This window comes from Lissotriton vulgaris, chromosome 3_1, assembly GCF_964263255.1.
Source record: "Lissotriton vulgaris chromosome 3_1, aLisVul1.2, whole genome shotgun sequence".
Lineage (NCBI taxonomy): Eukaryota > Metazoa > Chordata > Amphibia > Caudata > Salamandridae > Lissotriton > Lissotriton vulgaris.
This window is the reverse complement of record NC_141689.1, coordinates 337,708,025-337,722,027: the sequence shown is the minus strand read 5'-3', so window position 1 is coordinate 337,722,027 and position 14,003 is coordinate 337,708,025. Positions and strand designations below refer to the sequence as shown.

General features: G+C 48.0%; 1 protein-coding gene across 1 annotated transcript in view; it reads left to right on the top strand.

Annotated features, from left to right (window-relative positions):
* Nucleotides 1-14,003, top strand: part of CPLANE1 (ciliogenesis and planar polarity effector complex subunit 1) — a 2,360,818-nt gene that overhangs the window by 1,966,148 nt on the left and 380,667 nt on the right. The window contains exon 45 of the mRNA XM_086960545.1: nucleotides 7,952-8,083. Coding sequence (XP_086816671.1) covers nucleotides 7,952-8,083 — 132 coding nt within the window. The remainder of the gene's footprint in view (nucleotides 1-7,951; nucleotides 8,084-14,003) is intronic.

Here is a 14,003-nt window from a genome sequence, read left to right as displayed (position 1 = left end):
ACACCCCCACCTCCAGACATTGCACCTTCATGCCTGGAGATTGAACGGGGCAACCTGATTTCCTATTCTCTCACACCTGATGTGGTGGATGTCATTTTGTCTGCCAGATGTGACTCCACTAAGACTGTCTATTCTTATAGATGGTCTAAGTTTGTTATTTGGTGTGGTGAGAATGATATTGACCCGTTGAGAGCACATTTATCAAATGTGCTCCGGTTTGCTCTTTCTTTGGCGCAACAGGGGCTGGCGGTTGCCACAGTTAAGGGCTATCTTTCGGCGCTGTTGGCTTTTATTTGTTTGCCTGATCAGCCCTCTCTTTTTAAGTCTCCTGTAGTCTTGAGGTTTTTGAAGGGTCTTGTAAACAAGTTTCCTCCTACTCCTTTTATTGTACCTCAGTGGGACTTAAATCTTGTTCTGACTTTTCTGATGGGCTCTCCCTTTGAGCCTCTTCATAAATGTCCTTTGAGGCTTTTAACCTTTAAGGCAGTTTTCCTAGTTGCAATTACCTCGGCAAGGAGGGTGAGTGAGCTTCAAGCTCTTAGTTCCAAGCCCCCGTTACTGACCATACATGCTGATCGGATGGTTCTAAGGACCAGGGCTGCTTTTCTTCCTAAGGTGGTGACTCCTTTCCACCTTGGTCAATCCATTACCCTCCCTACCTTTTATCCTCCCCCACACCCTTCCAAGGAGGAGGAGAGGTTGCACCGTCTGGACCCTAAGAGGGCGGTGTCTTTTTATTTGGACAGAACTTAAGACTGTCGCTTGGACGATCAACTCTTCATTGGCTTTGCTGGCTGCAAGAAGGGAAGAGCGGTCCATAAAAGAACTTTATCAAGATGGATCGTTCTGTGTATAAAGATCTGCTACTCTTTGGCCGGTAAGGAACCTCCAGAGGGTGTTAGGGCTCATTCCACTAGAGCTAAGTCAACTACCTCTGCTTTGGCTAGAGGTGTTCCTGTGGAGGACATTTGTAGGGCGGCAACCTGGTCTTCTCTCCACACTTTCGCGAAGCATTACTGCTTGGATACCGAAGTCAGGAGGGACGGCCACTTTGCGCGCTCTGTCCTTCAGGATTTCCTGGTTTAGAAGAGTGGACACCCTCCTCCGGGAGTGGGGACTGCTGTGGGACTCTATTCACAAGGTGAGGAATCCACACGGCAGATGTATCTATCAGAAGAACAAGTTACTTACCTTCGGTAACGCTTTTTCTGGTAGATACTATATCTGCCTGTGGATTCCTCACTGACCCACCCCCCTCCCCGTTGTCCACTCTTCTATGCCGGAGTTATTGTAATGTAATGTATATTTATCTTGATGTCAAGGAAATGTTTCATTTGCTTTCTTGCACTTGCTTTGCACGGTGTGCTTTGCCTTGATTATTGTGTACTGTGTATACTTTGTATATATCTACTGTCATTGGTCCGTCCGTGTGCCTCGATGGCACGGAAAAAAGGCGGAACTGATGTCATCACGCCGGCGTGGGCCTATTATAGGCGTCGGTGACGTCAGCGGAGTCGCGAGCGGAGCCGTGTCTCTGTGACGTCCTATCCACGTCGGCGCGAGGCTACGAAAAAGAATTTCCGAATGTTGCTGGCGCAAGGGGGATATTCACAAGGTGAGGAATCCACAGGCAGATTAGTATCTACCAGAAAAAGCGTTACCAAAGGTAAGTAACTTGTTCTTCTGTAAAGGAGCGGCCCCCTTCCCAAATTAGATAATTCTGAATCTTGATGACTTTCCACGAAAGAACTCTTGAACCTTTCTGAAGACTCTCCCTTGTGGCTAAGGAGTAGCCACCCTGCACCAGCGGGCACCATCTAAGCGCATTCGGTTTGCTGCAAGTCCATCCTCCGGATCAAGACTGCCCAGCTCGACGAGACCCGGATTCCCTAGCATCTCTGACCTCTACCTGCATCATCAGCCAAGCTGAGATTCGTGGGTGTGACGAGACCTGAAGGGACCGGCCATCTTCAAGACTGCACGACGCTTATCCAGCACGACCGCCGAGGGATCCTCGAGTGATTGCTTTGGGGTTTGAGAAGCCCTAACCCTATGCAGCCACAGCCCCTGGGCTAGGTAACTTGAGCATTTCGGTGCTCCAACGTAGGTTCACTATCTAAGTGTCCAGATCCTTTTTCGTTTTCAGCCTATCTAGTCGGATTCGTCCGACAACAGTAACTTTACGAAAACTAGCATCCATAGACTTTGTCCCGCATCCCGCGTGAGAGTGCACACTCTGTACCCGATCCCCCTAGGACTCCTGCTCCTAACCTGAAGGTTCTGTAGTGTAGACCTAGCGATCCTAAAGCCTCTGGATCTTGTTACTTACCTGCTAGTATTTCGCATTCCATTTTGTAGTATATGGTTTTTCGTGCCCTTCGGGCATTTGTGTAAATTGTGCAACTTGAAGTATTTTCTTAAGAGTTTTGTTGTGTGCTTAGCTCCCTGACTCATAAAGAGATCAGGGTAGACTTGTTATAAATAAATATCCTTTTATTTTCATACCAACTTGGGTGGTGTCCTTTCACTTGGTGTTCAAGGGGTATATGTGATGGTATAACAGCTGGCTTAACAGGCCCTCTAGAGTTTAGCCTAAAGACTGCTCTTGTCCATGCTACTACAAACTGGTCTATAAGGTTGACTTACAACCAATCATCAATAAGGGTTGTTTGGAATGATACAAAGTGATCACTAGAATAGTGAGCACTATATATCAGGCCAACTTCTCACAGTAATCATTTGCAAAACTAAACATAACAACTATGGGTGATCTGTTTCTTAACGGAGCGGTTCGCACATGGGAAGAAGTGGTTACGGAAGATAGTCCGAGCGCACCGCCGCTGGCTAGATTCCAGTTCCACCGGGTAAGATTGGACCTTTGGGCACTATTGGGAGAGGACATGGCGGAACCACCTACTATTCTTACATATGAATATGTGGCCACAGCTAAGACTTCAGCTCGTTTAATATCGCGGCTATATAGTATCACGCTGGGGGAGAAAACGATGCATTATGTGAAACCCAGATTAGAGTGGCAGACAGACATAGGGACTGAACTTTTAGAGGACAAATGGAAATATTCAATCAATCAATCATAGGCATTTATAGAGCGCTCTACTTACCCGGAGGGTCTCAAGGCGCTAGGGGGGGGGGGGGTGCTGCTGCAACCCGAACAGCCAGGTCTTGAGCTTCTTCCTGAAGGCAAGGTGGTCTTGGGTCAGGCGCAGGTCGGTCGGGAGGGAGTTCCAGGTCTTGGCGGCCAGGTAGGAGAAGGACCTTCCTCCTGTTGTCGCTCTTCGGATGCGGGGGACGGTGGCGCGGGCGTGACTGGCTGATCGGAGGTGTCGTTTGGGAGCGTAGAAGTTGATGCGGTTGTTGAGGTAGCTCGGGCCTTGGTCGTGAAGAGCTTTGTGTGCGTGGGTAAGGAGACGGAAGGTGATTCTCTTGTTGACCGGGAGCCAGTGCAGGTCTCTTAGGTGTCCGGAAATGTGGCTGTGTCGTGGGATGTCGAGGATGAGTCTGGCTCATCATATTGCTGCACTAACGTCAATAGAGTCTCCCTTAACGGCCGCCATCGACTATTGCACTTTAAATTCCTCAATAGCGTGTATTACACTCCCGAGCGTCTGTTCCGAATTGGACTACGAGACGCTCCTAACTCCGAAAGGTGCCCGGAGCAAACTACAACTTTTTTGCATCTAGCCTGGCTGTGCCCGAAGATTACAGATTTCTGGCGCGAAGTTTACACGGAGGTGAATAGGGTTACTGATTTGTCCTTATCTCCCTCACCGATGCTTGCATTAATAGGCTACTCTGAAGACGTTGCCCCAGAGCTTCGCAGGCTGGTGGATATAGCTTTCCTGGTAGCTAGATGCTGCATAGCGATCACCTGGATGAAGGGACCTGCCCCGACACTGGCCAGATGGTCCAGGGATATGCTATATTGTTGTACCCAACCAGGACTGTATAGTGAGTTACTCCCCCCTCGTAACCGCCCAAAGAACTATTGGGCATTATATTTGGAAAAGATGTCTGTGGCGGACGACGGCAATTCTGGGAAGGTTCCATCTTCATTCAAGCAAGCTGCAGTTCTTCCTATATTGAAGAAACCTAACGCTGATCCTTCAATACTCTGCAACTATAGGCCCATTTCTCTCCTACCTTACCTGGGAAAGATTTTGGAGACCTTTGTTACTCGCTGCTTGAGCTCTTTTATAGAGAATTCATCCTTCCTAGACCCCCAACAAGCTGGATTTAGACCCCTCCACTCCACCGAGGTGGTCATAGTGGCTGTCATGGACACCCTTAGGAAAGGGGCGGACAAAAACACCTCTCAAGCCCTCGTCCTATTAGATCTTTCGGCGGCTTTCGACACGGTCGATCATGCTCTTCTGATCGACCGTGTCCACAACGCCGGCATCCAGGGAGTGGCCCTTGACTGGCTTAGATCTTTTCTCCATCAACGTTCGCAGTCTGTTCATCTCTCCACCTTCTCCGCCTCTTACACTTCTCCTCCCTGCGGTGTTCCACAGGGCTCTGCACTTTCTCCTCTCCTTTTTAATTTGTACCTCCAACCTCTTTTAGCCTCCCTCCGTAACTCTCCGGTCACAATATACAATTACGCGGACGATCTTCAGTTAATTTTCCCCATAGACTCCCTCCCTTCCTCCCGTACCAATTTCCAGAGTATCATGCTGACCATCGCGGAGTGGATGCATCACAGCCATTTAAAGCTGAACCCTACAAAAACCGAGCTCGTTTTGGTAGGAGGCCCCAATCATCCATGGAATGCCACGTTTTGGCCTACTTCCTTGGGGCTGGCTCCCTCTCCCGTGAGATCAGTCAAAAGCCTGGGGGTGATCATCTCTGAAGACCTATCAATGCGACCCCACATCAACGCGGTCACATCTGCCTGTTTCTTCCATCTCAGGCGGATCCGTAAGATCAGCAGGTATTTCAATAAAGAAGCCCTGACCCAAGTTGTCATTGCGCTAATCACCTCTAGACTTGATTATGCGAACATTCTCTTTGCTGGCATTCCTGCATGCCATCTTCAGCGACTGCAGCTGGTGCAGAACCAGGCTGCTCGCCTGATTTTCCACCAGCCCAAGCATCAGCATGTCACTCCCCTTCTTCGCAGTCTACACTGGCTCCCGGTATCCAAACGCTGCATTTTCAAACTGGCATGCACCACCTTTAAGGCCCTATCAGACGCAGCTCCTGGTTTTATCTCTTCGGCCTTGTCCCGTCATATCCCCACAAGAGCTCTTCGCTCAGCTTCATTAAACTTCCTCGAGGTCCCTAGATTTAAAAGGAAAAAGCACGGTGGCCTGAGCTTTTCCGTCCTGGCCCCTTCTACGTGGAACTCCCTTCCACTTTCGCTCCGTCTCTGCCCTAAGTATGACTGCTTCCGCAGACTCCTAAAAACCCTGCTCTTCCAAGCCGCATACGACTAAACCTCCTGCTTCTGGGTCACGCCACCTGTCAATGAGCGCCAAGAAACCGATGGTGATAGTGCGCGTTATAAATGTTTTTTAAAGTAAAGTAAAGTAAAGTAAAGTAAACTGGGGACAGGGGCTCACACCAGGAACTGGATGATATGCGAGAGCACATGATGCAACAGGGTGGAAATGTGGCAGAATAGATATAATAAACGGACTGTCAGTGGTGGTGGACATGGGTGCCGGAATATTGCTGATAATTGTAAATTGCTGTAGTGTTAATGAATGATGGGGTGGGGTGAGGGCGGCAGTGATGGAGGGAAATACACTGTTGATGAATACGATGCCTTTATTGTGGGGTTTCGACCTGCGTGTGACTGTGATTTGTGCCAAATGACCACTGTTGATAATATTATGAGTGGTACACGAATGCCAAACTGTATCATTGTTATTCTTATGACATGATGCCAGAGTTTCTGCCAATTGTATTTATATGACTAGAAATGCCAATAAACATTGTTAATGGCCGATTGCAGCACTACCTTCCTAGTGCGGCCGACGGCCGACGCAGCCCCGCCCACCCTTTAGAACGCCCGCACTCCGGCGGAAAAACCGCCGCAGTTAAGGCGTTAAGAGCTAACATGAGTGCTATTTTATTAAATGCTTTAGATTTCACCGGAGGGTCTCCATCAGCCGGCCAATTAATCAATGTACTGGTACACTTCTTTTTCCCAGTGGTGATAGATGCAAAGTGGAAGTGTGCCTGGGATTTATTGAGGCTTAACAGCAGTGCAAGGTATAACTCGGTCCGACCGTCAAGGGGGAGCAGGGAGTCTGGAAGCTCATGCTTCAGAAAATGAGCATAAACTGTGTGCTCCTCAGAGCTGACACCATTACGCTTATCTGCCCCCTCACCCGCACCCCCCCCACACACACACACACACCCACACACACACTACCACACACATACACACACAACCACACACACACACACACAACCACAGGCACACACACAACCACACACACCACCCCACAAACACAACAGACACAACCACAAAATCAACACACACAACCACACACACAAACACAACACACACACAACCACACACACAACCATACACACAACCACACATACAACCACACATACAACCACACACAGGACCAACCGTCAGTGCACACTTTCACCAAGCACCGACACCATCAGTCATCAGTGTACACTTTCACCGAGCACAAACACCACCAGCCGTTAATGCACGCTCCCACCAGGCACACACCACCAGACGTCAGGGCGCGTTTTCACCAGGCACACACACACCACCAGCCGTCAGTGCACGCTTTCACCAGGCACACACACACCACCAGCCGTGAGTGCACGCTTTCACCAAGCACACACCACCAGCCGTCAGTGCACGCATTCATCAGACACACACCATCAGCTGTCAGTGCACGCTTCCACCAGGCACACACACCATCTGGCAAAGCACACTTCCACCAGGCACACACACTACTAGCCATCAGTGCACAATTTCTACAGACACACACACCACCAGACATCAGTGCACAATTTCTACAGACACACACACCACCAGACATCAGTGCACACATCAATTCAACGCATCCACAATTAACTATTGTAAAAATAGCAGTATGGCGCACTTTACTTTTAAACATATTCATTTAAAGCGCAGCATGCCACCATTGCTACAAAAATAAATACACATTTTTTTGGCCTACAATTTTCGAGGCTTTTGTTGCAATTGGTGTTGCAATTGGTGTTGCAATATTTAGCAATACTTAGCAATGCCAATAACTCAAACTTAATTAATGCGAGACCTATTGCATTGTAAATGCTTATTTTTACACTTCTCTTGGCAAGGGCTGAGACCAAGTTTGTTTGGTTAATCCTGCTTATAATTTTTGTTTCAAAGTTTACTTGGATTTCATGGCCCAATATCCAAATGATTAGTCAACTGCTAGATTTGAATTTAACTTTTAGGTAACACAACTTCTCTGGAACATGTTTACTTCAAAAACATAGTATAAGCCTCCAAACCCTTCGTGAGTTTCTCGTTCTTGCTAATCTGTTACTAGCACATCATATAGTACAACGTAGTAACAACTTTTCTCTTGGTTGCCGAAATCTTTTAGCTAATCATTGACCTTGCACATTCTCTTTTCCGCTGCAGAGCCATTACATTTATCCTTATAACTGCATTCACTAACATTGAATCATACACATATAGTGAGAGACGAGGTGGCAAACACTGGCTCTGCACACTTTGTAATTTTAGTTAACCAGTAGGTCTGACTTCTGAGTTCCGGTTGGTTGGCAATGAAAAGCAACTTTCTAAACATAATCAATGCTATGATAGCCCTTTAGGTAGGTGTCTTCATGGAAAATTAAAATAAGTGAGAGGTGACAAAAGTATTCATTGTCTTCTGTGCATAATTTTGAAAATAAATATTTTATTGTGAACTGACTTTTGAAATATGATTCATGCTTAATTTAGTTTTTCAGATGCTCCTTTAGAGATGACGGGTCTCAGTGACATTGCGGACATTATTGGTGACCTTGTAAGAGACGGTGGTGTTGCAGCAAGTGAACTTGGCTTAACAGAAACCCAAGCTAGGATATTTTCAAGGTAAGCCAACTAATTGTAATAACCACATTCCATTCCTTTATGGTGATGATTTGCAAAGCAATGCACATTATAATTTGGGTAACAAATAGGATACTACAGTCTTTTAATTGGAAATACAAGCAAATATGCATGGAAATACTCCAAGCTTTTATTGGGAGCGTCCAAAAGGTCAAACTGCACATAAAGAAATAAACTTCTATTTTAAGCACTGCATATATCGATGTATGTCTTTCTAAAAGGTTTTGCTAGACAGGAAAGCAGAGCATCTTTTACACGTGATACTGTGTATATTATAGACCCATTTGTCTCCTTAATAATACATTATAGAGACTTATAAAAACACCGATTCCTCACCATTGGAACATTCTCCAGGCATAAGACTCAAGCCAGAAACTTTTTCAGCAGTTCATCTGAGTGCCGCTAATTGGCGGCATTCTGCTTGCCACTGGCGCCATTCCTTTCTGAAAATGATGTGCAAAGTCTATATTGTCATCACTCCCTCGTGCTGAAGTCAGTTCCTTTCTTTCCATACCACCAGATTCTTGTCTCTTTGAGACCTCTTTACCTAAAAAATGTACAGTGTACAAGGGAAGTGTCCCCTTCCATGATGACAGGGTTTAAATCTTATAGGAACTGACACAGACAATTGTTTGTGACAGATCCTCATCTGATTTGCCTGTGGTGCCTTGGGTTGAGTCACAACTCTAAGGCCTGCAGGTACTGTGTATTGATAAGCCCGAAGGTCATACGGGATCAATAGGTGAAAATATACATCGCCAATCACCGAAAGATTCTTCAATGAGATTCGCCAAGTCCAAAGGTTGGTCTCGGTCCTTATCCAGAAGTCACACAAGTCGATCCCGAGGTTGATTGTCATCAAAGGATAGACATAAAAAAATCCAAACAGAACTCACTCCTTCCCACCACTCTCTTACTTCTGAGAATGACCAAAGGCATCCCCATACCTCTGGGTCTTGCTCCCGAAGCAGTTTGACTTCGGAGTCAATATTAAAACTTGTCCTGGCACAACCCAAGTCTACAGGGCTGCCTGCGACACCGAGGCAGTTCTGCGGTGCCATGCTCCGACTCTTTGGATCCCTTCTTATTCCCTCTGGCGCACCTAGGAGCTCTAAGGACCCGAGAAGCCCTCCATCTGGGATACCACCAGCATGTTTGCCCTGGGTGCCTGTTAAATTCTCCGAAACTTACACTGGGCCTCCCTCAGCTCCTGTAATGACACCACCTCCACGATCCATGCTAGTTCCCAGAGCGATTTACAAAAGGGGGTGGTGATGAACAGAGTGTCTGAATTGAGCAGACCACTCTTACCCAGTCCAAAGATCAGGGCTTGATCCATCACCGTTATTTATCTCACTGCCCCATCCCAGCTCAGAACCTGGCTATATGCAAATCAGTCTGTCCCTGGCCCAGTGCATCATGGGAACAGGGCAGACTAAACTACCAAGCCAATTCTTTACCAGAAAGGAGACAAGCTACCGGGGACCGGTTTCTGGCATTTCAGCCTCTTCGGCCCGGCTTGCTTGAATCCTGATGGAGCAGTGAGAAAGGGACTCATGTCTGAGTATACCCTGCCACACCTATAGTGGCCAAAATCGATTTACAAAAGGGGGTGGTGATGAACAGAGTGTCTGAATTGAGCAGACCACTCTTACCCAGTCCAAAGATCAGGGCTTGATCCATCACCGTTATTTATCTCACTGCCCCATCCCAGCTCAGAACCTGGCTATATGCAAATCAGTCTGTCCCTGGCCCAGTGCATCATGGGAACAGGGCAGACTAAACTACCAAGCCAATTCTTTACCAGAAAGGAGACAAGCTACCGGGGACCGGTTTCTGGCATTTCAGCCTCTTCGGCCCGGCTTGCTTGAATCCTGATGGAGCAGTGAGAAAGGGACTCATGTCTGAGTATACCCTGCCACACCTATAGTGGCCAAAATCGATTTACAAAAGGGGGTGGTGATGAACAGAGTGTCTGAATTGAGCAGACCACTCTTACCCAGTCCAAAGATCAGGGCTTGATCCATCACCGTTATTTATCTCACTGCCCCATCCCAGCTCAGAACCTGGCTATATGCAAATCAGTCTGTCCCTGGCCCAGTGCATCATGGGAACAGGGCAGACTAAACTACCAAGCCAATTCTTTACCAGAAAGGAGACAAGCTACCGGGGACCGGTTTCTGGCATTTCAGCCTCTTCGGCCCGGCTTGCTTGAATCCTGATGGAGCAGTGAGAAAGGGACTCATGTCTGAGTATACCATGCCACACCTATAGTGGCCAAAATCGATTTACAAAAGGGGGTGGTGATGAACAGAGTGTCTGAATTGAGCAGACCACTCTTACCCAGTCCAAAGATCAGGGCTTGATCCATCACCGTTATTTATCTCACTGCCCCATCCCAGCTCAGAACCTGGCTATATGCAAATCAGTCTGTCCCTGGCCCAGTGCATCATGGGAACAGGGCAGACTAAACTACCAAGCCAATTCTTTACCAGAAAGGAGACAAGCTACCGGGGACCGGTTTCTGGCATTTCAGCCTCTTCGGCCCGGCTTGCTTGAATCCTGATGGAGCAGTGAGAAAGGGACTCATGTCTGAGTATACCCTGCCACACCTATAGTGGCCAAAATCGATTTACAAAAGGGGGTGGTGATGAACAGAGTGTCTGAATTGAGCAGACCACTCTTACCCAGTCCAAAGATCAGGGCTTGATCCATCACCGTTATTTATCTCACTGCCCCATCCCAGCTCAGAACCTGGCTATATGCAAATCAGTCTGTCCCTGGCCCAGTGCATCATTGGAACAGGGCAGACTAAACTACCAAGCCAATTCTTTACCAGAAAGGAGACAAGCTACCGGGGACCGGTTTCTGGCATTTCAGCCTCTTCGGCCCGGCTTGCTTGAATCCTGATGGAGCAGTGAGAAAGGGACTCATGTCTGAGTATACCCTGCCACACCTATAGTGGCCAAAATCGATTTACAAAAGGGGGTGGTGATGAACAGAGTGTCTGAATTGAGCAGACCACTCTTACCCAGTCCAAAGATCAGGGCTTGATCCATCACCGTTATTTATCTCACTGCCCCATCCCAGCTCAGAACCTGGCTATATGCAAATCAGTCTGTCCCTGGCCCAGTGCATCATGGGAACAGGGCAGACTAAACTATCAAGCCAATTCTTTACCAGAAAGGAGACAAGCTACCGGGGACCGGTTTCTGGCATTTCAGCCTCTTCGGCCCGGCTTGCTTGAATCCTGATGGAGCAGTGAGAAAGGGACTCATGTCTGAGTATACCCTGCCACACCTATAGTGGCCAAAATCGATTTACAAAAGGGGGTGGTGATGAACAGAGTGTCTGAATTGAGCAGACCACTCTTACCCAGTCCAAAGATCAGGGCTTGATCCATCACCGTTATTTATCTCACTGCCCCATCCCAGCTCAGAACCTGGCTATATGCAAATCAGTCTGTCCCTGGCCCAGTGCATCATGGGAACAGGGCAGACTAAACTACCAAGCCAATTCTTTACCAGAAAGGAGACAAGCTACCGGGGACCGGGGTTTGCCCTGTTCCCATCATGCACTGGGACAGGAACAGACTAATTTGCATACAGCCAGGTTCTGAAACTGGGATGGTGCAGTGAGCTAAAAAACGGTGTTGGATCTAGCCCTGATCTCTTGACTGGGTGAGAGATTTCTGCTTAATTCAGAGACTCTGTCCCTCACCACCCCTTGTTGTAAATATTTTTGTCCACCCTAAGCGTGGAAGGGTATTCTCAGATGTGAGACCCTTGCTCATTGCACCATCAGGATTCAAGCAAACCGGGCCGAAGACGGCTGTAATGCCAGAAACCGGTCCCCGGGAGCTTGTTTCCTTCCCAGTGTAAGAATTGGCTTTTGTAGTTTGGTTTGCCCTGTTCCCATCATGCACTGGGACAGGAACAGACTAATTTGCATACAGCCAGGTTCTGAAACTGGGATGGTGCAGTGAGCTAAAAAACGGTGTTGGATCTAGCCCTGATCTCTTGACTGGGTGAGAGATTTCTGCTTAATTCAGAGACTCTGTCCCTCACCACCCCTTGTTGTAAATATAGTTCCCAGATCATCAGCGCCAATTAAGACTCCATCAATGCTGCATTCGATATCCATCAAACCACATCCTGCACCACTTGACACCTCACCTCCAAAAAGAAGATCCCATACACTATATTCCTTGTTTGGCATATATTCTGACAACAATTATAATGCAGGTGTTGAAATTGACCTACCTTACCATTAAGAGAATTGGTTTGATGACCTCAAGGAGTTCAGCTGCCTTGATCCCTCTCCTGACTCTGGTCTTTTCACATCTCCTGTGTCCTGCTTCTGAGGATAGTGCATCATTTGTGACGGTCAGGCGAAGGGCAGCCAAAGTTCTCGACCTCCAGCTCCCCACCTCAGACCTCGTACCAATGTCTTTACTGAAGTTCTCCAGTCAGGGCAAACCGCTACTGAGCCCCAATACTCTTTAACAAGACACTCATTGATACTTTGCCAGAGACCTGGTCAAAACTTGGTCTGGCCCTCACGTGAATCATTACATTTTCAGACGCTATAGCTCAGCCCCGGGCGACCCCGCATTTTTTGTCTCAGCACCCCTCTCCTGAAAGCTTAGTCATGCAAGCAAATTCCATTTGAATAGGGAGTCCAACTGAGTGGAAGAGGGAATTTTCTTCCACCAGTTTAACCTTCAGGTCTGTCAATGCCGCGGTTCTCCATGCTCTTTGGGATTTGGTTGTTCAAGTCCTCTCCGGTATTCCGGAAGACCTCTAACTTTCCTGACCCAAGTTTTACAGGACAGCCTTGATGCAGTCAAGTTTACAATTAGATCTCACAGATTTCATCAGGAGACCCAAGGCACCAGTGTCACCACACCTGGCTGCGATCAGTGGTTTTTTCAGGCTATGTCCGGTCTTCCCTTATTGACATTCCCTTTAATGGGGCTAGCCTCTTTGGAGACAAAGCAGATTCCACTCTGGAACAGTTTAGAAAGAACAGGGCCATAGAACTCTCATTGGGCCTACCTGCACTACCTCGGCGGCAGCATCAGATTTACCGTTCCTTTTGTGGTTTCGACAGCAGTACCCCATACTGACAGCCACTGCAACCTCCTCAGGGTACCTGTCAGTTTTACAGCCGAGCCTTTGGCACCCTTGACCTTGTGGTCAGAGTAAATGAGCCAGTCAACCAGCTGCCCGCCTCACTGTCCCACCTGTCAAACCTTTTTAGCCCGACTTTAGTGGAGCACACCACCCATTTGGCGGCAGATCCAACAATTCTTTCCAGGTTGGCAGGCCGTAACATCAGAAAAGTAAACTCCGACAATTGTCCAGAAGGGATATGCATTACCCTTCTTAGCCACTTTACCGCACCTTCCACCAACCATGGACTGACAGACGGAAGACCATCTGTCCGTCTTACTGCAAAAAGTGAAAGCCTGGGGGCATGGCCAAGCGGTCCAAAATGGTGGACACCCTGTAACAGAGCTCCCGTCATAATCTGACGATTATCTGCCGTTTTGGCCCATGAAATCCTACCTCTACTGCTACCCCATCAGCCTTCCAAGATACTGCCTACGGAGATCCCCCAACCCACCTCCCGGGCCAGTGGCGTTATTCAGATTGAGGTGGTGCTGAGGCCTAAAGATCCTCAGCCTCGATTAAGAGGCGACACCAGAGCGCGAGACCAGCGACTGCTGCTTGGGGCAGGACGGGTGAGAAGACTGGGGTGTTGCCCAGAGACATCCCTGCATTGCGACAGCAGGCAGCTGCTCTGCGAGAGTAGCAGAGAGTCATTCGCCTGAAACTCGGTGGCCACTCTGGCTGTGGTGATCCGGATTGGAGGCTGAGCTGAGTACTAAAGATCTTTG